This window comes from Macrotis lagotis, chromosome X, assembly GCF_037893015.1.
Source record: "Macrotis lagotis isolate mMagLag1 chromosome X, bilby.v1.9.chrom.fasta, whole genome shotgun sequence".
NCBI lineage: Eukaryota > Metazoa > Chordata > Mammalia > Peramelemorphia > Peramelidae > Macrotis > Macrotis lagotis.
In genome coordinates this window covers 174,607,337-174,635,137 of record NC_133666.1, presented here as the reverse complement: position 1 = coordinate 174,635,137, position 27,801 = coordinate 174,607,337, and the positions used below count along the sequence as shown (strand labels likewise).

General features: G+C 34.3%; 1 protein-coding gene across 1 annotated transcript in view; it reads left to right on the top strand.

Annotated features, from left to right (window-relative positions):
• PTCH1 (patched 1) overlaps positions 1–27,801 on the top strand; it is a 77,244-nt gene that overhangs the window by 18,678 nt on the left and 30,765 nt on the right. Inside the window, exons 3-13 of the mRNA XM_074205080.1 lie at positions 6,092–6,281; positions 10,312–10,381; positions 10,488–10,579; positions 11,956–12,154; positions 12,502–12,623; positions 14,394–14,541; positions 16,071–16,202; positions 16,592–16,747; positions 17,252–17,350; positions 18,781–18,906; positions 27,638–27,756. Coding sequence (XP_074061181.1) covers positions 6,092–6,281; positions 10,312–10,381; positions 10,488–10,579; positions 11,956–12,154; positions 12,502–12,623; positions 14,394–14,541; positions 16,071–16,202; positions 16,592–16,747; positions 17,252–17,350; positions 18,781–18,906; positions 27,638–27,756 — 1,453 coding nt within the window. The remainder of the gene's footprint in view (positions 1–6,091; positions 6,282–10,311; positions 10,382–10,487; positions 10,580–11,955; positions 12,155–12,501; positions 12,624–14,393; positions 14,542–16,070; positions 16,203–16,591; positions 16,748–17,251; positions 17,351–18,780; positions 18,907–27,637; positions 27,757–27,801) is intronic.

The window sequence follows — 27,801 nt, the reverse complement described above, 5'->3', positions numbered from 1 at the left end:
TAAAATTTGTACCAATCTTAAGATAAATTCTCATCAGTTTTGATGATGCTATCTGTTTCGAGGAACAAGGTGAACATCCTAGAAAATAAAAACTTCTTCCATTTCTTTTACCAGGCTCTTTTTTAACGGTCTCTTTTGGGGTTAGAATAGCACTGAGTTATTCAGTCTAGGGAATTCTCAAAAGGCTGAGTATATTTTTTCCAGGTACAGGAGACTTTATGAGGTTGGACTTTGCTGCTTGAAGTACCAACCTTCCACTTAACTTAGAAGAGTGAGGTTCAGGCCATGCTGAAAAACTAACTTTGTTGAGAGTAGAAGAGAGGTGTCATATACTTTGTATTTGTCTCACCTGAAGAACTTATTGTTGGAAAACCTCACAGGTGATCAAAAAATAAAGTTGATGGTATTTATGTGCTCTTAATTACCATCTCCCCTTTCCTGGGTTGACTTATGGGAGAGAATGGAGTGCCAGCAGTAAGGAGATTGGTCCTAGTAATTCCCACCCAAATTGACTTAGTTTTATTTTTTGATTACTATGGAAAAGTCTTTAAAGCTCAGTTTGTGCATTTGTTTCTTTTTTCCTAAGATTTTACATTGTAGAAGCTCCATTGTGTCTTATGTGGAAAATAAAATATACTGAGTACATGTACTTACTATCTCTACTTGAGTTGCCAGTTGTATATATCCCATGGTGTAATTTAAACCTGAATCTTTTATTGGATAGGTTAGTGGTGGTTTTATTACTGTTTTATTTTAGTAAGAATAGGAAATGGCTAAGAATTAGAATGCAGAAGAAATAAAATATTGCATGGCACATAGTAGGCATTTAATACTCCTTGACTGTATCTTTAATGAATGGATGGAGTTGGGTGTAAAGCATAGCATGAAGATACATTTATTTTAAAGTCATTTTTCCCCAAAGGTGTGAACTTTAACTTTGAAAAATAAATAGGGAGAGGGAGAAGGGAAAGATGTTTTCCCAAATTTTTTATAAAACTTTCATTTCCAACATTTGAAAAGTAGAACTTCATCAGAAGAAAAATTCTTATCATTTATGAATGGCAAGGGCAACAAGGTAATAAATACTCATTTTGGTTGCCAAGAATATGATATAGGAGAGATATTTGCTAATATACGAGGCAGTGTTATTTAATGGCTAGAGAACCTACTAGTGAGAAAGACCTGGTTTCAAGCCTCACCTCTGACACATACTGACTTTGATTAATCTGAAAAAAATCTCAATCTCTCTCACTACTTTAGACAACTCTTTAAAGTTATAGGTCTAGGTGCCAACTTGCATTGATAGAGAGAATTTCCCCATGGTTTTCCCCTTTAGTGATGAAACCACTGGTCCTTTCCCTATTTGCTAATGGAGTGAAAGTCAAGCATATCCATAAAATTCTTCAGAAGGAATTTTCATTCCTCATAGCTAGCTCCATAGTACACTCGCTAAATAATGAATGACATAATAGCATCTGAATGCTCAAAGCTACTTATTGAGCCAGGTATGACCAAGGTACTTAATAGTTAGGAGAGTCTATCAATGTTTAAATATATAATAATGATATGAAAACAAAAGACTGTAATATGATGGTCTAGAAGATACAAATTCTCAAAAAACAAGCAAATGAAATGTCTTGTAATTTGTAGCAGGAGGAAAAACTGTTGATAACATTTGATTAAGAATAAAATAAATTAAGGACAAAAGAGAGACAGCATGGCATAATGAATAGAGAGCCAACCCTGGAGTCAGAATAACATGAGTTTAAACCCTGTCTCTGAATTATACTAGAAGCAGCTATATGACCATGAAACCTCCCATCATCTGAGGTTGCTCTGTGAGAAAGACTAAAGTTGCAGATTAGTTGCCTTTATACAATGATCAATAATTTCTTTCTAAACTCTAACTTATAGACAAAATGCCTATCTACACTGATGGAGGGAGTTTATACACTTGTAATTTCCTGCACTGATGAAAACACAGATCTGAACAAAAAATAAAATATGCCAACAACACTGAGTTTTTGAAAACTACAGATAATAGCATTTTACATAGAACTCTAAAGTACACAAAGTGCTTTACCTATACTGTCTCATTTGACCCTGTGAAGGACTGAGACAGGTTAAGTGATTTATCCAAAGTCATATAGCTAGGAAGTGTCTAAGGCAGCATTTGAATTTGGTGCTCTGTGAACAATGGATTCTTCACAAGTGAAAGGATGATAGATATTTAAAGAATATTTAAATTATTAACTGTTTTAAGTTCTTTGATCTGTCTATGATAACAGTCCAATCTACTTAATATAAAATATTTGCAAGTTATTGGCTTTATAAGTTTCCATACTGTTGCAGCAATTATCCTCATTGGCAATGGTAAAGAAAAAAAGGTATGAGTGGATACTAGTTGATTTCATTTTAAATTACTTCAACCAGATCATTTCCCACTTATATAGATCAATGTGTCTGATTATAAATAAATTATTTAAAATGAATCTCAAATAAAAAAAATAAAGATGCTCCAAGAAATTACACCTTGCAATTTCTAGAATAAGGTTCTAATTTTGAAATTTAATATCATTTCAGAAAATCCCAAACCAAAATAATTTATACAGTTTTGTGATTCTGATCTGACAATTGTCAACATTATGTAACCTCTATTAAATTCCATTAGTTTTTGTGATTACTTACTACTTTCATACATTCAGATAATATATAAGCCTTGGTTACCATCATTACCCTCATTCCCTTACTGAAACTATAATTGAAGTTATCTACCATTCTAATTACTGAAGAATTAACGTAATTCTGATTAGCTAAGGCTTTCTTGTTCAGTGAGTTTAATATAGTCTGGCAGCAACTTGATAAGGAAGCATTTATTTCTGTTGATAGTGAACAGTCACTTTGAGCAGAGATGAAAGATTTTGTTCTTTGTGTTGTAAGAGTTTTGACCAAGGCTTTTAAATGAATCCTAAATTCTGAAAATTCCAAAAGCAAAATAAAATTTAGGTCGGTAACCAGAATTAGAAGCAGCATTCTTTTAGAAAATATGGAAATAGGAACAGTCATTATATAAGTGCATATACAAAGATATCACAACTAGGGTCATACATAAGATTGGTCAATAGAATAAGAAAGGAAATAATAATTTTTTTAAAAAAGTAAACATCATAACATTTTATGGACTAAGGTTGCAGATACTAAGGTATCTGAATATGATTTATGTCTTTGGGATATGACTCTCAAGAGTCAGCTGTGACGTTGTACTCTGTTTCCTTATTATGAATCATCCCTTCCTCCCTTGTGTCTCTCTTATCTTCACTACCTCCCTATCCATCTACTTTTTCTTCCTTCATACATCCCCAAATCTTCCCACTCTAAAAATAAGAATTCAAAAACTTTTACCAGAACCTACCATGCTTTCAAACTACTCTTCTGTATCTTTCCACCACATAGCAGGTACATCACTCCACTTCCTATTTCCATGTACTGACTGTCTCTCATGTTTTTACAATTTGCTTGAGAATCAGCCAATAATCAATTAGCGAAACTCTGGGGATATAAAAGGAGAAAAAATAGTATCTTAGAATTGTGTATATTTACACTATTGTCACTGCATAAATTGTTCTCCAGGTTCTGCCTACTTCACCCTGTATCAGTTGATATCATTCTTCCCAGATTTATAGTATTCTATTATATTCATATATCATATTTTGTTTAACAACTACCCAATTGATAGGCATCCCTTTAGGTCCCAGTTCATTAAAACCACAAAAAGCAATTGTTTGTATATATGGACCCTTTGGGGGAGGAGGATAACTCCAAGTAGGCACTATATAAATTTACTTTCAGTCTTCTGTTGCTTTTTAAAAAAAAGTTTTTAACTGATTTGTGTATATCCATGTTTGATTTATTACAGTTAGATGTTAGCTATTCAGGGTTAATAGTCATTCATTTTACATGGTTCTTGTCATATTTGAACACAAATACTTCTTAATTTCAAGGGCCTATAAGGCTTCAGGCATTTAGCCCAGCAAAACAGATTGCAATCTTTTCTCAATTTACATAACAGTCTTTAAAATTTTCTGAGCCCTAGGAATAACTACTTGGTGAAGTAGATAGAGCACTGGCCCTGGAGTCAGGAGTACCTGAGTTCAAATTCGGCCTCAAACACTTAATAATTGCCTAGCTTTGTGGCCTTTGGCAAGCCCCTTAGCCCCATTGCCTTGCAAAAAAAACCTAAAAAAAAATTTTCTGAGACCTCAAATTTATCACCCTGCAGCCAACATAATATTGAGCATCTTTGAACTTACCTATCTTGTTGGACAAGAAGACATACCCATGCCCATGTTTAAAAGCCTTTGCTGGCCTTGCCAGAACTTGAATTTTGCTAGCATAGCCTCCAAGACAAAATGAGACATCTACAAAGTACTTGTCTGCCACCTGTCCTTCAAACACATATACCCATTTTTAATCTCAGTGCTCACAGAAACAAACCTTGAGCATGTAACCTACCTGAGCCTCCTTTTCTTCATCTGTAAAATGAGAATGATAATACCTCTAACAGAGAAATGTGGTATAGTGGATAAGGAATAGGAATCCAGCTGCAAAATCAGGTAGATGTGAGTTCAAATCCTGCCTCTGACTACACAATTTGCATGAGTTTGAACAGATCCCTTATTCTCTATCTCAGTTCCCTGTTTTTTGGACTAAAGGGAGTTTTCTCACCTAGAGCCCCCTATAATAGTGAAACTGCAGGTCTATCTTAGCAATCAAAAAAAAGATCCTTCACAAGCCTGTTGAGGAGCAAATATAATGTCTACAAAACACTTTACAAATGTTACTATTACATATAAATGTCAATTATTATTATTAGTAGTAGTAGTAGTAGTAAATGTTAAACTTTTAGAAAAAATATTTGTAATGGTGGGAGGTGAGTTTTTAGTAAATAAATGTACTTGTTCTTTGTAAAGTAGTGCTGTAGGCATGATTTTTAATTGATGCTTCAGGGAATATATATATATATATGTATATATGTATATATACATATATATATACATATATATCTTTGCTAGAGTTTATCAAACCCTGTTGAAATTTGTGAGAATCCTGAGATTTTCCTATATTATTTTTATCCCCTAAGACCCCAGATAACCACTTACCCTGGAAAAATGTGAGCTCAATGAAACTCACTATTGGTCCTTTAATCAGACAATTGTTCTCTTAACTTTTTTAAAAAAGAAATTTCTCCAAAGTCCTAACCCTCAACCATAGTGTAGACCACCATGTGCCTGACTTATTACAGAACCAAATTTGAAAGCAAAAATTATTATTCCCCAAATCAAATTACTACATTTCTACCAACAGTTCCAGGCATTTAATGGTTCATGTGCTAGTATCTTAATTCTGCCTAGCTCTGACCAAAGTCATTGAAAGATTGGTTGTTTTAATGACAAGAGGTGTTCACCATAGTGCTTTCCTCTCAAAGGGAACTTCTCCATGTGGATCTGAGATTAACCTTATTCTTTACACTTTGTAACTGTAGCCAGGATACTCATTAGCAAGTTGTCCTCCTTCCTCTCTGTATTGTGAAAAAACATTTCTCTGTTACCTTTGTCAGATTATTTAGGAGAAGAGTGTAAATTGAATCCAGTTATCTTGAAATGAGCTTTTGGAACAGACTGTTTATACAAGTGTTAAGAAATTGTAATGTAGAAATATTTGGTCTAGTCTGTGAGAAAAAGGTTTCTCAAATTTTCCCCTCCCCATCTTTAATAATGTCTTCATATGGAATATTAGTTAAAATGCAGACAAAAGGATATAACAAGTTCTGATATACCTTGGAGCTTATTTTACTACAATTGGGGCAACTGTTAATGTGCAATAGTAGAGTTTTTTGGTACCAAGTCTATTTACTGGTAGTTGGAATTTATTAACGCATTATATACACTTGGTTGATTTTTGTGTATCATAAAATTGCTGAACAAAAAAGAATCAATACCTTTAAAAGAAGTATAAAATAAAGTTATCATTGACATACAGCAGCATGCATTTTTTTAACTTTTAACTGAAATCTTAATTCTTTATCTGTCAGTTGGTGGACGAGTAAGCCGAGAATTAAATTATACACGTCAGAAGATTGGAGAAGAGGCTATGTTTAATCCTCAGCTCATGATACAGACACCACAAGAAGATGGTGCCAATGTTCTTACAGTAGAGGCACTCAAACAGCACCTTGACTCTGCATTACAGGCCAGCAGGGTACATGTATATATGTATAACAGGTAAGCCAAGAAAGAAAGCACTGACTAATATCCTAGCAGGAAAAAAATGATGTATGTTATTAGGGAGAACAGCATGACAAAGTAGATAAAAGACTGGGTATAAATCAGAATGACCCAGGTTCAAATCCTACATCTGAAACTATTAGCTGTGTGACCTCTGGCAAGTTATCCATTAAGTTATAGTCTTATTGCAATATGAATTGAAGAAGGAAATTCTTATACCAGGAGTTTTGCACACTGGGAAAATCACTACTTTGCAAAATCTAAATAAAGTTAGTGTTCATGAACCATAGACTAGATGATTTAATACTTTGAAAAACTTCCTGATGAAGCTTAGGTCTTTAAAACAAATTGGTTCTTTAGTCATGTCTGACTCATTGTGATTCTGTGGACACTGTCCACTGTGTTTTCTTGGAAGATACTGGAGTGATTTGCCATTTCCTCCTTCAATGGATTAAGGCAAATAAAGGTTAAGTAACTTGCCCAGGGTCACACAGCTAGTAAGTGTCTGAGACTAGATTTGAACTTAGGTTTTCCTCACTCTAGGAGTAGTGCTGTATCTACAGAGTCATCTAGCTGCCTCCTTGAAAACAAAATGTCAAGTGAAATAAACCTCTCCCCTAAAAAATGCTCATTAAACAATGTATTAAGTGAGATTGATATAAAAATAAAAAAACTTTTCAGAACTTATACAAAGTAGAAATCTTTGAAGAGCATCATGCTTATTCCAGGGATACTTCCATTACTCAAATCTTCTTGAAACTCTTCATTTGGAATTGCCCTCAGAGTCTGTTTATGAGCAAGATATTCCTTCTATGTTGTCAGTCTTGCCTGGCACTGCAAAAATGGGTTAAGCCATTATCTAGTGAAATAATATCTATAATCCAGAATAATTAAACCAAAAATTAGATTAAAAGAAAATATGCTTTAAAATATCATTATGTGATAACATAAGTAAAAATAAATATTTTGTACAAGTAATACAAATATCTGAAGTTTGAATAAAATATGAACAGTTCATTAAAATTAGGCTTTTTTCTCTGAATTATTGAAATTGTCTATTTATACAGTATGAAATCTATCAATGAAGTGTAGTAAGAACTGAGAGCTCCTTTTTACTCAGGGACTCAAGTGCATTATTACAAAGTGGGTAACAAGTTTTATTTTCTTAATTTAAAAGATAGAAAGGGAAGCAAAATCAAAGAGTGACTTAACTAGGTTCTGAGAGCTGGACTAGGAGTTAAAAGGTGAGCTGTAATGGAATATGACTTATACTGGAAGGGACAGTTTCCTAATCTGTGAAATGGTCATTATACTACTGTCTGCCTTAATATAAGATTGAAATCAGATAGTTATATATGGAAGGTATTTGAAAAGAATAAAGGAAAGTTTTTAATGTAAAGTTTTTCAGTGAATAATGCTATTAGATAATTTTCTGTATGATAAACCTGCTTTCAGTAAAAAAGCATGTATTTATTAGATTGGTGTAGGCTCTATATATGACATTGTAAATGAAGATATAGACTTCTCAGTAGAAGAATTAACTCATTGTTAATTTTAAGAATTGGTTCAGAGGATCTTTAGGAAAGGAAATGATCTGATGAGGATTCAAATAAAATAAACATTTATGAAGTGCTCATAAGTGCACTGTCCTAGGTGCTAGAGATGCAATGCCAAAAGCAACCTAGTCCCTATTCCCAAAGTGCTCACTTTCTGCTAAGACCTAGTATCTATGGCTTTCTCTCTAATTAATGCACCCATATTAAACCTGTAAGCATGCTTAGTCTCTTATATGCTCTTTGGTGGCAGGAAGAAAAGTCACTTCTCATTCATCCAAAATAGGGATAGCACCACTAGGAAAGAATATGATATTTTCTTTGCTTCAGCCTAGAATTTCAAACAGACAGAAGGAACCAGGTGGTTTACAGCTTTGAAAATAATAGTATAGTGATAATGGCTCTGAAGGTGCATTTACCCTTTCTTTGAAAGATTTAATTTAGATCCCACCTATCAGCAAATAATTATTGAACAGTAATAGTCTAGTTGAAGACATTACTGAAGATTACTGTGAAGAATGGAAAGAAATATGAGCTATGGCCCTTGCTTTTACAGGATCTTATAATTTAGTTGGAGAGAGAAGACATTTAAGTACAGGTAATGACATAACTAAATAAATGTTAATGAATAGTAATAGTACTGTTCAAAGAAGTGATCACTTTTAGCTAGTCAGACATCACAAAGGAAGTACAATTTATTCTGGGCTTTGAAGGATGACTAAGATTTTAATAGCTGGAATGGGTAGAACTTTGGCTTTAAGTAGGAATTATTCCATTTTTTTTATCCTTGTATACCCAGTCCCTGGCACAAAGTACATTTATAAATAATAGAGACTTAATAATAAAGACTTGTTGATTGCTAAGGGGAAGTTTAACATTTCCTTAAAGTCAATAATAAATCTCTTTTTAAGGGAAATTATGTCCCATGATGCCAAGAAAGCTATGTCCTATCTGAATCTTCCCAAAAGCTTTAAGATCTACCACCATCAGAAAAACTTTCTCTCTTCATCCCCTCTCCCAGCCTGAATTTGCCCCAAAACCAGCCTTGCTGGCTTATCCGCTTACAAGGCTTAAAGTTGATAAATTCACCAACTCTGTTCTTTCCAATGACAAAGACCACTAGAACCTTACCATATACCTTGTCAATGCCAATGTAGGACAGAGCCCTGGCACAACATCTGGCCCACTAGTGGAACAAAGTTAAGGACCCTTGGGCTTTAAAGTTCTCTCTTCTGTCAAACCCTTAGGACTTCCATGCCTCCCCATTTGCCCTGACTCTGAACTGTCCTTTAAAGTCAAAAATGAGCTTATTGAGAGAAAAGACTGTCCTCTTTTTTATTTTTATTTCAAGCAAACTAACACAAAGCTTGCTCACAGAAAGTGCTTTAATACATGCTTTTTCATCCTCTTATTTTTCATACAAAGTTAGGACTTTCCTGGAGAGGGAATAGAGTCCTGTGCATTGTGGAAAGAACATAATTATTTAATGGAATATTTAAAAATGATTAAATGAAGAACCAGAAAATGGAGGTAGAATAGAATAAAGACCAGAAACGTGGCATCAGAGCCAGAAAGACCTGAGTTCAAGTCCCACTTCTGACACATAATTGACTCTGTGAGCCTGGACAAGTCACTTTATTCCTCAGTAATTTATGTAAAACTCTGAGATTTCAAATTATACAGAAGATACTGACCTGCACTGACAGAGGAAGTTTCTTCAAGAGAGAATCCCTCATAACAGTCAATTTACAGGACAGGTTCCTACCATTATAAGACTAGATTTATGGACCTAAAATAAGTGAAATCAGTCTTGTCAGCCTACTCCAAAAATGTGTTTTAAAAACTAGAAAGTACATTTTGAAAACCACCAACCAGTAGAAGATATTTAGTTAGTCTTATTTCTGTTATTAAAAATCTTTAAAATGTTGAATAATTGAATAATTTTATATTTACTTAAATCTTCATTAATATTATCCCTACTAATTCTTGATTTGTGAGCAAAGGGATTGGGTTATCTAGCACTGAATTCATGGAAGGGAGTTGCTAAATAAATTAATAATTTAAACAAGATTATGAAGTGACTATATTTAGAAAACAAACTTTTATAGTGCTTTGGCAGAATATTTTATTTAGAAAATGCTCTCTATGGGGGCATCTAGGTGGCGCAGTGGATAGAGCACCGGCCCTGGAGTCAGGAGTCTCTGAGTTCAAATCTGGCCTCAGACACTTAATAATTACTGTGTGGTCTTGGGCAAGTCACTTAACCCTATTTACCTTGCAAAAACCTAAAAAAAAATGCTCTCTATTAAAGCAATTCCACTAGATTCAATTTGCTAAGTTTTTTCTAAAGTTAATACTATAAGAATTTTTTTAAACTCTTACATTAAATGCTTATAGTAAAAAAAACTATTAAAATATTCTATAACATTTTGCCAAAAGAGAAAAATTATCTTTTCTGCTTTTTATGTTTACAGACAGTGGAAATTGGAACATTTATGTTACAAATCAGGAGAACTTATCACAGAAACAGGTTATATGGATCAGGTATACTTATTTTTTACAAAATTTCCTTCCTATTCTCTCAAAAATTATGTGTTCACTGGTATGTTTTAATCTAAATTTATTGTATATTCTTTATTGTTTTGGACAGATAATAGAATACCTTTATCCTTGTTTAATCATCACACCTTTGGACTGCTTCTGGGAAGGGGCAAAGTTACAATCAGGGACAGCATATCTATTGTAAGTATTAATTTGTCACACCTTCTGATGTCTGAGATTTTGGAATTGCATTGCTGTATTGTTTTTGATGCTAGTTTTCATTTTATTTTATTAATCATGTGACTGAGAAATTTAAAAAATCAAAATTCTTTGTGCATTTCTTAAGAGTATAAAAAGAGAAGAAAAAGTTTGTCTTTCCAGAAAAAAAATCTTTTAGCATCAATAAGTTTCATTTACCATTTAAATGCAAATAAAATGCAAATCATTGAGTTTATCATTGTTTTATCTTGACTGTTAATTCTTTAAAATGTTTCTAATTTCACCTACTGAGAAAAATTATGTTGGTGTTCTTTATTTTGTCAGTAAAACTTATTTCTCAGTATAATTGTGAATGAATATCAGTATTCATTATTCTTGAGTTAAACCTTTGAGTTTTCTTAGTAAAAAGTTAATCCCTTGTTTGGATCATTAATGAAATTTTTTAAAATGGTATCTTTGGAAGCTGGAGTAGAGGGTGTTCCACAGTTTAGCAGTTTGATATTGTATATGCTGCATTTTTCAAAGAGTTATTGTTAATCTGTGTAGACATTTTCAGTTAATTATGCAAGAGTTAGTGTTTGAGTTATTGTTTCTGTCCTAGCTTGCATGTCTCTGTAAAAGCAATTTGCAATGGCCATCTCCTAACCTTTAGTGTACAGTTTTAGATGGGAAATAAGGGGTTTTGTGTTTTCTGGTTGGGAGATTCCGAATAATGACTTAAGCCTGGCTAAGCAGATACAGTGTGGTTTGAACCACAAAACAGGCAGCCAAAAGCCTTTCTGGTCTGTCAACACCACAAATTCAAAAGTGAGTGTGGGGGAGAAGTGGCACTGATAGTGGGGATGGCAGGGGTGGGGGAAGGGCATTGTTGTTTGGTGCATTGCCAGACTGTCAGGGAGTTGGAATAACTATGGGATCATTTAAGGAAAAAAGATGAAATATTTTGCTCAATAACAATTGCAGAACATCTATTAAAATGTGTTAATTGCATATTATAAAGTGCTTAATTTATTAGGATCTTGGAAGTTTAGAAATGCACATCAAATAATTTCTGTTAGTTTAGTTGTGTGTGTTTTATAGTGTGCTGACTACCTCGTTTAGCAAGAAAAGCTTCCTTTATTGAAGTTATTAATTCCTAGCTTGAAGTTTTCATTCATAAAACGTTTTCTATAATGTGCATTTAGATTTTAACTAGTCAAAAGTTGATAAGGAATTATATGCAAATAGCGCTTCCTTTTTATGTTAAGTTCCTCAAAATGTAATATTACCAAATGAATGTATGCAATATGAATATTTGGAGGGATTTAAGTGAAAATTTTCAGTGTTTTTCATTGTCCCTTCCCTAATTTCTTTTACAGAGGTAAACCTCCTTTGCAGTGGACAAACTTTGACCCCTTGGAATTCCTGGAAGAGTTAAAGAAAATAAACTATCAAGTGGACAGCTGGGAGGAAATGCTGAATAAAGCAGACGTTGGTCATGGTTATATGGATCGACCCTGCCTCAATCCTGCTGATCCTGACTGCCCAGTCACAGCCCCTAACAAAAACTCAACCAGAGTATGTTTGTTTATTGCCTCATTTAAAATGGGACAAGGGAGAGAAAATTCTTTGTTTTCTAATCAACCTAACTCCTTTTTACCACTCCTATTAAAATATGATCCCTGATCTTAATTCTCTTCTGTAGAATTAAATTTTTCTTTAATTCTCTTCTGTAGAATTAAATTTTTCTTTAAGATTTGCCACATACACACACACACACACACACACACACACACACACACACACCTCTCATCAGACTTGTTATTAATGTCTCCTGTGTAACAAGTCCTTAATTCACTAGATTTTAACATGGCATGTGACCTGCCTACTAATTCAGACAATTATGTGGCTGTCCTTTATTTTAGCCTCTTGATGTGGCCCGTGTTTTGAATGGTGGATGTCATGGATTATCCAAAAAGTACATGCATTGGCAGGAGGAGTTGATTGTGGGTGGTACAGTCAAGAACAGCACTGGAAAACTTGTCAGGTAATGGATCACAAAAAGTAAAATTCAAATCTTCCTCTTGCTGGTCCAATAAGTTTATGATTATTAACATTCAATTGTTATGCTAGTTAGCAGTCTGTAGTAATAGAATAATAGGAAACAAAGTATATAAAATAAGTAAACCAGACCAGCCTGAATGTATCTTACATTGACTTTTTTTTTTGAAAGGCTGTGGGGGTTAAGTGTCTTGCCCAAGGTCACTTAGCTAGATAATTATTAAGTGTCTGAGGCTGGATTTGAACTCAGGTACTCCTGACTCCAGGGTCTGTGCTCTATCCACTGCACCACTTAGCTGCCCCTTACATTGACTTTTGAAAGAATGAAAGAAATTTCTGTCAAAATTTTTGATATCATACAATGAGCTAGACAGTCAAGGTTACTGAATATCGAAATCAAACTGAGCATTTTGGCTCACACCTGTAGTCTCCCCTAGAAAGTTAAGGCTTATAGATCAGTTGAGTTAGGAAATTCTGAGGTACAATAGAGATATAGGCAGCTAGGTGGCTCAGTAGGTAGGCAATAGGCCTGGAGTCTAGAAGACCTGAATTCAAATCTGATCTCAGAAATATACTATGTTTAAGTTACTTTGTCTCTGTTGCCTGAATCCACTAGGGAAAGAAATGGCAAATCATTCCATTATCTTTGCCAAGAAAATCCAATGAACAATTTGGACCCCTGGGGTCCTATGGAGTCAGACAAGATAAACAGCAACACAGCTATAGAGCGATAGCCTACCCCACCAATTCTGATTCCAATATTATGACCTGCCCTGGGAGCAGGGAGGCCATAGGCTACAAAGGAACAGAATGATCCAGATCAAAAATGGGACCAGAGGGGCGGCTAGGTGGCGTAGTGGATAGAGCACCAGCCTTGGAGTCAGGAGTACCTGGGTTCAAATCCGGTCTCAGACACTTAATAATTACCTAGCTGTGCGGCCTTGGGCAAGCCACTTAACCCCATTTGCCTTGCAAAAACCTAAAAAAAAAAAATGGGGCCAGAAATGAAGCCAAGACTTGTGTCTATCTGTGCCCATCCCCAGTAATGGGACCAAATAGATTAATTGCCACTACTTCTAGCCTGGAAGAGATAGGGAGGCTCAGTCTTCAAAAAAAATAGAAAAGAATGTTGAAATCAGTGTACTCTTTTTTTTGTGATACATTTGTTTTATAAAACAGAAAGCAAATGCCTAACAATCCAATGGAAAGGAACAAAGGACATTATTCTTGTCAAAAGTTATTTTTAAAAAATCATCTTTGTTCAAGCTAAATCTGATGTGCTAAATTATAGTTTCATAATGTTAATATTATAAAATAATATTATGCCCTTAGAGATTCTTGTCAAGTGTCTGGCATTTCTCCCCCCAAGGAAAGCCAATCAGGGACCTGTAGATGGGGAGTTATGCCTTATGACTGAACTCCATTATATCTAGTCATTCTATCCTCTCTTATGCTCTTCCTGTTTTATATAGTAGAAACTAGGAAAAAGGAAATCAGCTATTAATTTAATTTTTGTGCTTATCTCTGTAAAAAGTGTGTAAGGTTACACCTTTTATATGGTACATAAATCTGCATCCTAAGTGACTAAATAGGATAATTACTCAGGTTCACTTGTAATGGGAACATATGCTATAGAAAAGAAAAGAATTCCTGTAACTTAGTCAGAGGCCCTCATTCGGGATTTGATGCCATGAAAATCGCTTCCTGGAAATGTTTATTTTATGCCTCTTCCTCCCTCCCCCAACTTCTGTTACAGTGCTCAGGCTTTACAGACTATGTTTCAACTAATGACTCCCAAGCAAATGTATGAACACTTCAAGGGCTATGAGTATGTTTCACATATAAACTGGAATGAAGACAAAGCAGCAGCAATTCTGGAGGCCTGGCAGAGGATGTATGTTGAGGTAAATTACAAAGTCATCCAGAAGCCATCATTGAGTCACTAAGAAGCCTTGCCTTTAATCTAGGTTTGGTATCACCAAGTTCACCATTTTCACAAAAGATGATTTATTTGGTAATGCTCAAGCATGGCCCCAAAGGAGAGGCCAGACAGTATTCCTACCTCCCTCTCCTCTGCAGAGCTGGAAGTCTAAGGGTATGAAACAATGCTTATACTTCCATACTCAGTTGATGTTTTTAGTTAAACAAAGTGCTTCCTTTCCTTCCTCATTTCTTTTTTCTTTCCTTCTTTCTTTCTTCCTTTTCTCCTTTCCTGCCCTCCCTCCTCCTTCCTTCTTACCTGCCTGCCTTCTTTTGTTAAAAGGGATAACTTAAAGGAGGGGGAAATTATACGCTCGAAATATAGGTGATATAAAAACAAAAAAGATATGAATAAACTTCATTTTTAAAATTTTTAAAGGAATTTTTGGTTACAATTTGGTAAAATCCTTTGGAGGACACAGTTAACTTTTTACTATAAAATTACCAAGAATTTGGTGACTTTATAAAATACTTCTAGTTTTCCCAAGATGGAATTTAATTTTTAGATCACAAGAACTAAAAATTTAAAAAACTAAATTCTTACCCCCAGTTGGTATTATCTTAAAATGTTTTGGGTGACCAAATGTGAATTGTAGATCTAAACCATAACACTGCATAAAGTCACTTGGTCAGTTAGAAAAGGTGTCTGGAAAACATTAGCAAGACATCGAAATCTGCTCACAGCTGCAGTCCCCTTGGTGAGGTCATGTGACATTATTTGGCCTTTGTTTCCCAAGCAGTGACCTCGACCGAGCTGCTTTTGACCTTTTATAAGTGGCTAGCCAATGAAGAGGGGGAGGAGTGCCCTTAAGAATTTGTTGTTTTTGTATTAGGGGCAAAAATTAATGTAGCTACAGATCAACCATAGAGTTGTGATAGAGGCAAAAAGGAAGGATATATTACTTGAGGGAATGTAACAATCTTCTTAATTTAAAAAAAAAAAAATCAAACTTTTGAATGAATGGATTTTGAGCCAGACAGTCTGATTTCCATTCTTAGTCTGCTGTATATGCCCTGTGAGACTGTACACAACCCCTTCAACTACCTTTGAGCCTTATTTTCCTCATCTGTAAAGTGTGAGGGTTGAACTACCTGACAGATAAGGTCATTTCCAGTTCTAAACCTATTATGATTCTATGAATTCTGTTCTATGAATTTCAATGATGCTCTCTACAAATTATATATATATAAATTTAGTCAGAAATTGTCTTCATTGTCCTGGGATCAAGGGGTCATTTAATGAGTTGAATTGTATGGCCACTGAAGTCAGTTCCAATTCTGCAATTCTGTGATGCTGATGATCAGTTCAAGGTTAACTATCCTATATTATGTAGAGTTTTTTTTTTAATTTTTTCTTTTAATTTAGGAGGAAAAAAGGTCCGTGCTTTTGGATTCTAATTGAATCGATCATTCCATTTGGTATTTCTGATTTTTTCTTATTGTCTTTCTATAGGTGGTTCATCAGAGTGTTGCACAAAACTCTACACAGAAGGTGCTTTCTTTTACTACAACTACTCTGGATGACATCCTGAAATCCTTCTCAGATGTCAGTATTATCCGAGTTGCTAGTGGCTACTTACTAATGGTAAAAAAACATTCTGTGTTGTTGATCTTATTCTCACACCAGTTGATTGTTAACAGTAACTTCTGAGATCTATTATGGTCTTAAAGTTAAAATTAAAATGTGAGCCTTTTTTTATTTGCAATTTAACCATCTTAGACTTCTAGTATCATTAGTTTTGTGTATTCTTTGTTATGCAATCTCTATCAGTATTTTCCATATCTTGATTATACCAAACATATTAATTCATATATATATTAATATATTGAAATGGGGTCAGGGTTGGGAAAACTTTTGAATCATTCTTACATATTCTAATATTTGGGGATTTTTTGTAATTTTTCTTCTCTTCCTCTGTCTTCCCCATTTCCCCTCTATTCTTTCCCATTCTACCCCCATAACTCTGCTTACAGCTCGCCTATGCCTGTTTAACTATGCTTCGATGGGACTGTGCCAAATCCCAAGGTGCTGTGGGACTGGCTGGCGTCTTATTGGTTGCACTATCCGTAGCTGCAGGATTGGGCCTGTGCTCATTGATTGGAATTTCCTTTAATGCTGCAACAACTCAGGTACTAAAGAAATAGATGTTCGTGTGCACTCACTGCTCTCCAGGGTTTGAACTAATCATTTTCATTTCATATAGTGATGGACTTTGGATTCTCTTCCACTGAGGCATGTGCATCTTAGCTTTGTTCATAAAGTTGTCCATGCCAGGAAGGTATAAAATAATGAACAAACATTTTGAGTGAGTCTTTAGAGAAGGAAGAATCATCAATATATATGTTTATTTTGGTTCTTTGAATCTCTTTCCATCCCTTCTTGCTTTGTAACCCTCAAAGTTTTTTGTATCTAAGGCTGTAAGATAGTTCTGTGTTCAAGGCTAAGTTATAAAAGCATTGAACTGTTGGAGATCTGAAAGAGTAATCTCTTAAAAGAATACAGAATAAAATGATAGGATTCATTTTGGATATCTGTTAGAGGATAGTTGAGATGTTGTTCTATAGCTGAGTAGTCAATGAAATATTGGACCTTTAGTGTAATAATACCATTGTCATTTAACTTTCTTTGCATAGGTTTTGCCTTTTCTTGCTCTTGGAGTTGGTGTGGATGATGTTTTCCTTTTGGCACATGCATTTAGTGAAACGGGGCAAAATAAAAGAATCCCTTTTGAGGTAATGGGAAAAAATGGGCAAGAATGAGAGGGAGCTGGTGACAAATACAAATATACTTATTAGCTAAAACTATATTCCTTTTTACTTAACTTCATGTTTTTGGTAGAAAATCTTAAAATCAAATGTTTGGGATCAGAAGAATTTACTTGAATCATAAAGAAATATATTATATAGGAGAAAAACTAGGGTTCTTCCTTAATTGTTATTAAATTGAAGTAAACTTTTTTTAGACCCACAAGAATTCCTGGAAACCTATTGGCCTTAGGTCCAAAGTGCTCTTGTAACAACAGCCTCTTTCTTTTTAAAATATGAAATTTAATTTTGAATGACATTTCTTTTCTAAATGCTATGTCTTTTTCAAAACAATATGTAGCTGCCTCTGGGTTTTTTTTTTTTAATTTTCTGAAAACTAGATTCACTGCATGCTCTTCTGTTCAGCAGCATGGTATTTTAATCATTATAAATTCAGCATTTACACACAATTTTATGAAAAGCAAATACAAAGTTTTATGATTTCTGAATAAAGGATAAATATTTGTGTGGTTTCCTGGCTTACTGCAACATGCTTTTCAAAACTAAATGCAATACTGACACTCAAGAAGACAATTTAATGAAGAAGTCAATGCATGTCAATTTTGTTGTCTGAAAAAAATTGAAAACAGGTGTGAACTGACACAATGCATATCCTCATTAATATAATAAATATCTTTTTCATATATCAAAATTAACTGAAATTTCAGTTCTACAACCATGCTGAGTCTTTTATTAGCCTTTTAAAATTATTATATCTATTCATCTGTAAAGGAATTTAAGTGAATTTTTTAATGCATTTAATTGAGTAACAATCTGCTTTTTTCCAAAAAAAACATTATTACCATTATTAGTGTTGGTAGTAGGAGATAATCCTAAACATATTATAGTTACAACAAGTTTTACTTTATAATGGAATTATGTCATGGCTTAATTCCTATTTCACTAGGATCAAATACAAAAGCCCATTTGACTTTCAAAACCCTCCCTAACTTGACCCCTTCCTACTTCCTAGTCTTCTTACACTTTTTTTACTCATCTTCACATATACTACAATTCAGTGATACTGATGTGCTTGCTGATTCTCACTTAAGACTCTTTTCCACAATGCTTCATTTTCACTGGCCCTTCCTTCTACCTGGAATGTGCTCTCTTTTTATCTGCCTCTCAATTTCCTTCCTTTATCTTTGCATGTTTGTATCTTGTATGTTCATAACTGTTTGGTTATTGTTTTCCACTGTTAGATTGTGAGCTCTTCCAGAGAAGAAATCTATCTGACTTTCTGTCTCAATATTTAGTACATAGTAATCATTTAATAAATGTTAACTTAAATCAACAAGGTATGTTATAATGAGATGCTATTTAATGTAGCTTTAAAAGGTGCCATATGTCATTTCCAGGACAGGACAGGTGAATGTTTGAAGCGAACTGGAGCCAGTGTGGCCCTCACCTCTATTAGCAATGTCACAGCCTTCTTTATGGCAGCTCTAATCCCTATTCCTGCTCTTCGGGCATTTTCACTCCAGGTAAGTTTCTAGTAGGTTTAGAGATTTTTACAAATGCTCAAAGTCGGGGTGGCCAGGTGGCACAGTGGATAGAGCATTGGCCCTGGAGTCAGGAGTCCCTGAGTTCAAATCCAACCTCAGACACTTAATAATTAGCTAGCTGTGTGGCCTTGGGCAAGCCACTTAACCCCATTGCCTTGCAAAAACCTGAAAAAAAATTGCTCAAAGTCTTAAACTCAACAGCCCAGGTCTCAGACTCAGCAATACTTGTAAGGGAATTTATGGATCATTTGTTTTCTTTATGGAATATGTACAAATGGCTAATGTGACTTAAAACTTCAATATGGAATCTAAATGACACAAAACATATTAATTTTAAGATGTTCAACAGGCTTCATTTATGTCATGCCATTTTATGTCATAATTTACTCTTATTCTAAGTTTCTGAAAAGTTACTAATCTAATGACTAGTTTTTGTATGTGAAAGCGCTTTTTCATCTATTTCTGCCTTTCATCTATTTCTTGCACTCTGAAAAATGGTCAGTGGGGGGATTCTGAGAATTTCTTTGAAAATTTCCTCAAGTTTATCATTTACGCAGGGCTAATAAATTCAGTTCCTTTTAATGTACATTTATCAACAACCAACTATGTTCAAGGGATCATCCTAAATTAAAGGAGTACAAAGATAAAATGAGAATGACATCAATAATAAAAAGTCTCTGCCCATGAGGAGCAAGGAATGATTTTTTTTAATATATGGCATAATTTCTGAAGTTTGACAGTGTCATCAAATTTCATTTTGTCCTCTAAGAGCTACTTATTCATTACCTTAGTTTTTTGACATTGTTTAGCATGGGAGGGGGGGGTATTACACTCATACATGAACAGGAAAATCAATTAGTAAATTAATAAATTAGGTAGTTTGGTCAACTTGTGATTTTTTTTTTGTTTGAACTAGGCTTCTGTCATCATAGTCATTATCTGACTAGTTGATGAATAATCACATATTTGAATTTCTCAAATATACCAGAAAGCAAAGCATCTTTGCAAAATAAAATCAGCACCTGGAATATACTCAGTACTGTATAAAGTTTCTTACTTAAGGTAACAAATAAACCTTTCCCAACAAAACTATCAATACAACTATAACTTGTAGGATCTTAGAACTAGGACTTCAGAGGTCCACTTAGCCCAAACCTTGCATTTTACAGTTAAAAGAAACAAGTCCAGGGAAGTTAATTTAAGTCCCACAGGTGACAGGTAAGATTTGAATCCAGAACCTTTTTCCCTGCTTTCACTGTACTACACTACTAATTTACTAATACTTGCTTATCTTTAGTTTGAGATACATAAGCCTGCTCAGAATTGACCATGCATGACTTTGGTTTCAAAAGGGCATCTTATTAGCTTTTACATGTACTTAAGTGTATCAGTTATAAGGTGAATTATCTATATTCTAGCATTTTTTATACTTTTTTGACAAATATTTTCATAAATTCTTGAGTACCACTGATTTGGAATTTAAAAGAAAATTATGAAGCACTGAAAGATTTTTTTGGAAAGATCAATAATTGTAGATCATTGCCTATCATTTAGCTCAATATCATCTTATATCTACTAGGTATTTAAATGCTTGTTGAATTTAATTGAATATCAAATATTTGTTGAATACATTCTAATCTGACATGACAAATTCAAGGATAATTAAACACATAATAATTCAATTAATAATGTGTCCTTAGTAGTTATTCATCTTTTTTCTGCTTTTCTTTGATATTTTATAGATGTTTGCTGAACTAACCTTTCAAAAGAATTTTATTTTGTCCCATTTGTAGAGAGTTGAATTGAATGGAAACTTGTAGATTTTGAGATATAGTTGAGATTCCTCCTCTCAATCTCAACTATATATATATATATATATATATATATATATATATATATATATATATATAAAAAAGAAATTTCTCTCTTCCTTACCCCTTCAACCTTCTCCCATCTCACTCCTTCCTCTCTTAGCCATACAGATGAAAACAAGATAAAATTCATATTTCCTCGATTGGCTTTTATTTAACATAGTCCTTTGACCATATTAGAGATTATTACTCTTGGCAAACTTTTTTAAAAGAAGACCAAAACCTTTTTTCTCTTACATGGTATAATAGAGACAAAATGTTGTTGGAACTGTATAATGAACTAAGGTCTTCCTCTGTAAACATATAAAAAAATCTAGAGAATAAAATAGTCTTTAGGAAGCTGCATTTCTGATTCAGGCCACTAGAGCTCCATTTAGTAAACTTGCTTTTACCCCAAGAGGTCCTCCTTTATGCTTTAGGAATTGTTTATACACTGTGAAACTGGCTCATTCAATATCCCAAAAATGTTATAATTAGTTCAATACTCTAAAAGAGTTACTACTTAAAAGATATTTTGGTCACTTTGAAAATATGTTGACATCCTCCACTGTCAATAGGCTTTACAAATTCTCTTTTTTTTCTAAAATGTACCTACAGTTGTGATCATTTGTGTGTATCCAGTTGTATTCATTGTATTTACATGGGAGAGACTCCCACAGGTTAAATAAGGATCTGTAGTGATCCAAAGTTGTTCAGTCCTATAAAGAAACAGATGTTAACATCCATTTTATTCCTACAGCTCCACCCCCTGCACCCCAACAGAATTTTTTCCAGCTTTAAAAAGAAGTGGGTGAATTTTTCTGGTGATATTGAAGTGTCTGATCTCTTCATGCATCTGTCCAAATCCCAGCTCTATACAAATAAGCAGTGACACCATCTCCAGTCCTTTGGGGCAAAATAATGTGTCAAGTATGCACTCAGTGACCTGCACTGGGGCTCTGCTGGTAACTGAATGGCATTTGCTCTTCAATGCAAAAAATCCCAGAACAGAACTCCTTATTGTTCCAAATGGGAAGAGTGTTTAGACGGAGACCCCATTAGGCAGGGTCCATGCCTTCTCTGTGCTCTCTAAATACATTGTCAGGGTTTGAGATGTCTTTGTTTTGCATGTCATAAGGTGTGACCAATATGAATGAGATGATTTTTCAATAGCTGATGTTTCTTTTAATCACAATACCATCATCAGAATGCAAAATTGTCCCCAGTGAACTGTAGTTCTTTGTGGATTCTCTAATTTACACCTTAAACTCCATTTAATTCATTCCATTACCATTTTCCTGTATTTTTCTTCCTTATTTAGAATTGGTTTAAACAAGAAAACTCTGTTGTTCTTTATTTTCTTCAGATGCACCTGAAGAACCACTAAAATAGTTTTCTTTTTTCTTTTATTTTCCTTCCTTCTCTGCCTACTCCCTCCTTAGAAAACCACCAAGCAAAAAGAGTAATTTATATTTATGTAGTGCAGTAAGTTTAGAAACAGAGGTGCCTTTGACTTCTTCCCATTCCTTTTTTTTTTAGGTTTTTGCAAGGCAATGGGGTTAAGTGGCTTGCCCAAGGCCACACACCTAGGTAATTTTTAAGTGTCTGAGGTCAGATTTGAACTCAGGTACTCCTGACTCCAGGGCCAGTGCTCTATCCACTGTGCTACCTAGCCACCCCTTATTTCTTTTTTATTAACATATGATCACATAGAACAAAATAATCTTTAGGAAAAAGCTAGAAGGAAGGACATATCAACAGAATATTCTGCAAAGGTGTTTCAGGAAGAGAGCTGGTGATTCCCTTTGTCAATACCTCTTGGCTCCAATTAAAATGCTCTTTAAGTTTCCCTGGGTGGTCTGTGAGCTCCTCAACAACAAGGGTCTGCTACAATTTTATCTTTTTTATCCACAATACCTAGTATAATACCTAGCACTTAGATGCTTAATAAGGTCTTATTGATTAATTATTTATTGATAGGCATATTTGAATTAACAGGAAGGAAATGAACCAGATAAGCCTTCAATAATACAGGGAAAGAAAGACCCAGTTCTTTTGCTTCCTTCTTTGGGGTGTAGTATTTTTTGTATAGTGAACCTACTGGGGCACAATAAGAGTATCCATTAAGAGTTGGAAAGGACCTTAGAGATCAATTCAGTCTCCTTATTTTGTAGATGAGGAAACTTGACTGCAAAGAGGTTAAATGACTACTTACACAAAGTAGCCACAAGTAGTAAGGTTAGAATTTGAATTCCTCTAATCCTGAATTCAATATTCTTTTGACTATATCATGCTACTGCTTTTATGTGGTGGTAGATGTCCTAAAATTGAGAATTCAGCTCATGGGAAGAACTAGTGTGTGATGACTCTACAAATAAGATTCTGCCATAGGCTGCATATTTATGTGACTTCCCTGAGACTCCTTCCACCCTCTAATCATTCATCTCAAGGGGTATATTTGAGTTAATGTTATAAAATAACAAGTGAATTTCAAACAAAGAAGGAGAGATCACCTGGTTGTGGGATGGAGAGGAATGGTATTCAGGCAGGTTCTTGAATGGTGGATAACATTTCAGTAAGTATCCACTGGTTATGGGAAAAGGCATTCTAAAAACAGAGAAGAATATTAGTCAAAACAGTAGAGGGACTAAAGGCTGAGTCATTGAAATTCTATTGTTCTTAAAAGTTGCCTCGAGGACCTAAATATTAGTTTAATGTTTCATTAATAGTTGAATTATATTGATTTTAAAATTACTTGTTTCCTGAGTAAAAGTTTGGCCTTTGGGAAAGTTTATTAACTGTTCTAGATCATTGAAATACCTTTTAGTGACCCATAGTTCAATGGCCTGAAAATTTTATTGTTGTACCCCTTCTACATTACATGATTTGCTATATTATGTTAGGTATGGGGAGAATTGGCTTATCAAGGTTACTTCTTAATCATGCATAATGGAAGCTAATGGATACTTTCTTAATAACTGTATTTACAACTCTGATAAGATTCATTGCTACATGCAGTTTTAATATATCCCAGGTCAAGTGATATCCTGTTATAGATAATAGTAATATCTAGTATCAACCAATTCAGTATTGTTAGGGAAGAATATGTACTATTTTCCCAAAGAAGTGTTAAAACTATATTAAGGAGCATATTGCATTAAGTTTTCATTTATTTAGAAATAAGGTAGAGAAAAGATTTTGTATAAGATAGAAATATGTACATTTTTATCTTTATAACTAATAGTACAAATGTATTTGTGCACATATCAGTAGATGTATGTATTTCTACGTGGGATAGTTGTCCTTTTAATTATATACTGTGTTGAGAGGTCCTTGTAAGGAGTTACCTCTGCCAGTGCAGATCAGCAGCTTCTTTGCAATTTACTATTTTAGTATTGACTGTAGGCATTCAGAAAAATGCTTAAATGATTTGCCTGCAGTTACAGAATCAATGTATCAAAAGTGGGACTTGAACCAAGGACTTCCAGTCTCTGAGGTCAGCTCACTGATTTTCTTATAGGACATTATCTACTTGAAGGAATGCCCTTGGTTCCTTAAGAGAACTGTCAAGAAAGTGGCCTAGTCTCTTTAAATATAGTTTAAGAAAAAGATTCACTTTCCTTTTCTGGCACCAATAACTTTCTGTGCTGCTGTTGTAAGAATTTAATTAATAAAAGTAAAGCCTGGGGGGGGGGGGTGAGGGGGTGGGTAGGGATTGAAAGTGGGAACATCTGGATTGTGCAGGTTCTATCAGAAGGGAATTGCCAATCGTCATCCATAAGGTGGAAGTCTAAGTGACAGGCATCCTCAGCTGCTGATCACCTCTGGCTATGATATACACCCACTCTCCTTGGGTGGTCTGCCAGGAATGGAAAATAGCAGCACATACCTTAGGTAGGGCCCCAACCTACTAGCCTCACTTGGCTTCTCTCTCAGCACAAACAACTATTATTCTTTCACTTCACTTTAACAGATGCAGGAGTAGCAGCTGAATTTTCTAAGGGATGGAATCACTGTTATTGATGGGAGTAAACTGCAAACATTGGGTGTTTCATTCCATTTCAGATACCATCCCCTCCTCAGAAATATATTTATACTTTTTATACCTTTTTTTTAAAGAAAAACAAGAAAACCATGAAAAAGTTTTCTTTTTGGCTTCTTTTACCACACTTTAACTTTTTTTCCCTAGGACTAACCTCTTCTTCCTTCTAATCTAGTAGCCAAAATCTGTGTTCTTTACTTTTCATCATGAAAATGAGTGAGATTAGAGGCACAGTCCTTCTATACTCAAATCTCTGGGACACAACACTAATACATTTCTGAAATAACATTATCAAAGGTTCTACAGGCTTCTTTTTCATAGATCTCTTCTTCCCAGGAAGAATAAAAACAAATTTTAAAATGAGTCCTCAAATGATCTTACAAGTCCCTTAGAATCATATCACTTCTATGCAGTGTATCATATGATACTGGCCCATTGATCTCTAAGCATTAGAGAACTCTCAGGAATCCTGAATTTTTTCTTTGAATGTAGTAAGTGATGGTTTAGCATAAATTAACCTTTCAAACTTAAAAAAGGTAATCTAAAGTCTCCGCAAGATTACTTAGGTTTTGCCAAACTAGTGACATTTCACCTTATTTTCAAATGAGAAAGAAAAGTTCAGAATATGAAAACAGTATCCAAAAATTTGCTGTTAAAGGAGATTAAAGTTACTAAATACAAAATAAATCACTTTATAACTCTCTCATTATAGGAAAGCAGCACAGAAATTCATCCAGTGGTCAGTTAGTAAATTTTTCTCTAAGGCAGAGGCAGGGAACATCAGACCCATGAGACATATAAGGCCCCCCCAAAATCATTTGATCTGATGTTAACAGGACATCTACAGTTAGGATTCAAAATTCAATAAATCGAGAAACTTTTTAGGGATGAATTAATTAAACATCTACCAAACATAGAAGGGTAATTTTAAAGTTGATGACTTGGCAGAAAAAGGATCCCTACCCCTAGTTTAAGGTTTGCAGGATTCAGTTTCATCTCTAATATTTCTTTTACTATAAACCCTTTGAAAACACACTCATGTTTTTTCCTAAGTTGTGGATAGAATATCAGACCTGAAATTAGGAAGACCTGAGTTTAATTTAGCCTTAGCAACTATTTAGCTATGTGACCTTGGCCAAATCACTTAACCTTTCTTTATCTCAACTGTAAAATGGGGGTCTAATGATTCTAACTCCCAAGATTGTTGTGAAGATCAGGAAAGATCATATTTTTAAAGCTCTTAGCATAGTGGTTGGCACATAATAGATGCTCCATAAATGCTAGCTATTTTCATCATCATCATTATTATTATTCAGATTTTGAGTTGCTACTTATTTATAATTAGTCTTTCCCCTTGTTGTCCCCTGTTTAGAAGTACTTAGCTTTTAGAATTCCCTTAACAAATATCACAAGATGTTTTATTGCAAAATTACTATTTTAATTTCTAACTTTTTATTTAAATCTTAATCATTTATAGTTTCAGAAGAAAAAATGTTAATGGGTTTCTTCCTCCCACTTATCTCCCTAATTCAGCTGGCCTTCTGTTGACTTACCCAGGGCAGACCTAATTTTATGATCTTTACTAAGTCAGCAGGAGGTTTGCTGGAATGCTAGCCTCTAACCTAAGGTTTATGCTACATTATGGAGTGATTTTTTTTTAAATCCATACTTGTTTATTCTTTATATGCTATGATCACATAAAAGAATTTCTTTACTGCTTAACTATCCTCAACCTCTTATTTTACTGTGCACACAAAGAAGCACCACAGGGTATTGCAGAGGGTATATGAAGCTGATTAAAAACCCCAGAGGAGATGTTTGAAATTTTACTTTGTTTATAAAGGGTACCATTATGATATACTTCATCTGTCTTCTGCACAAGTTCTAAATATATCAAATCAGTGCCATTCTAGAAATTTATAGAATGGGAGGTTTTTGATTCTTTTTAAATCAGTGCAGAAATATATACATTATTCTTTTTTTCTATGTGTGATTCAATTCTTTAATAGCAATGTACTAAGGAACACTTCAAAAAGTTAAATTTATGCCCAGAATTTTTAAATGGCATTCAATTAGATGTAACAAACATTTAATGTGTAAATGTTTAAAATTGCATCCTAGACACTAGAAATACAGAGGGGGAAAAACAACCTACATTCAACTAGGAAGGATACAATGTTCATTGAGAAAAATAAATTCAATGTATACAAAGTAGTTGAGAGAGAGAGAGAGAGAGAGACCCTAACTATGTGAGCAGGGAGCAGGAATAGCAGAAAAGGTCAAGAAAATTGAGACCTATTAGGACTAGAAAAAGTGGAGGACCTCAGAGAAGTCCAAGGAAGTGCTACTTCCTTATTTTTACATATGATGATGGTGGTAGTGATGATAATAGCTGATTTTGAGGCTTATAAAGAAATTTACATTATATATGATCTCAATTGATTAGATGAGGAAACTGAGTAAGTGCCTTGCCCTAGATTATGCAGCTAGCTAAGAGACTAGGACTCAGGCTTTCTAACTTCTAGACCAGATCTTTTTTTCCTATTTCATGTCTCACATACATCATTGTCTTTCAGTGTTAAGGTCATAGTCAAGTGATAGATTAGTATAATGTGAAGGGATTTTATTTGCATTACTTGGAATTTTTCTGATTTTGCTATACCATTCATTGTTAAAGGTTAGTTTCAAAAATTCAAGGATGTTATTTCAAGTATTACTGGGTGAAATTCAAAGAAAATTGATGGATTTTTCAAAACATTTTCCATCTTGAGAGAAGACCTGTTGCTGACCTTGATTTTTCTTTTCCTGGTTTTTCTAGGCTGCTATAGTTGTGGTATTTAATTTTGCCATGGTTCTGCTCATTTTCCCTGCTATTCTAAGCATGGACCTATACAGACGGGAGGACAGGAGGTTGGATATCTTCTGCTGCTTTACAAGGTAAATTTCTGTGATTAAACAAATTTGTATTCAGTATTTACTCAG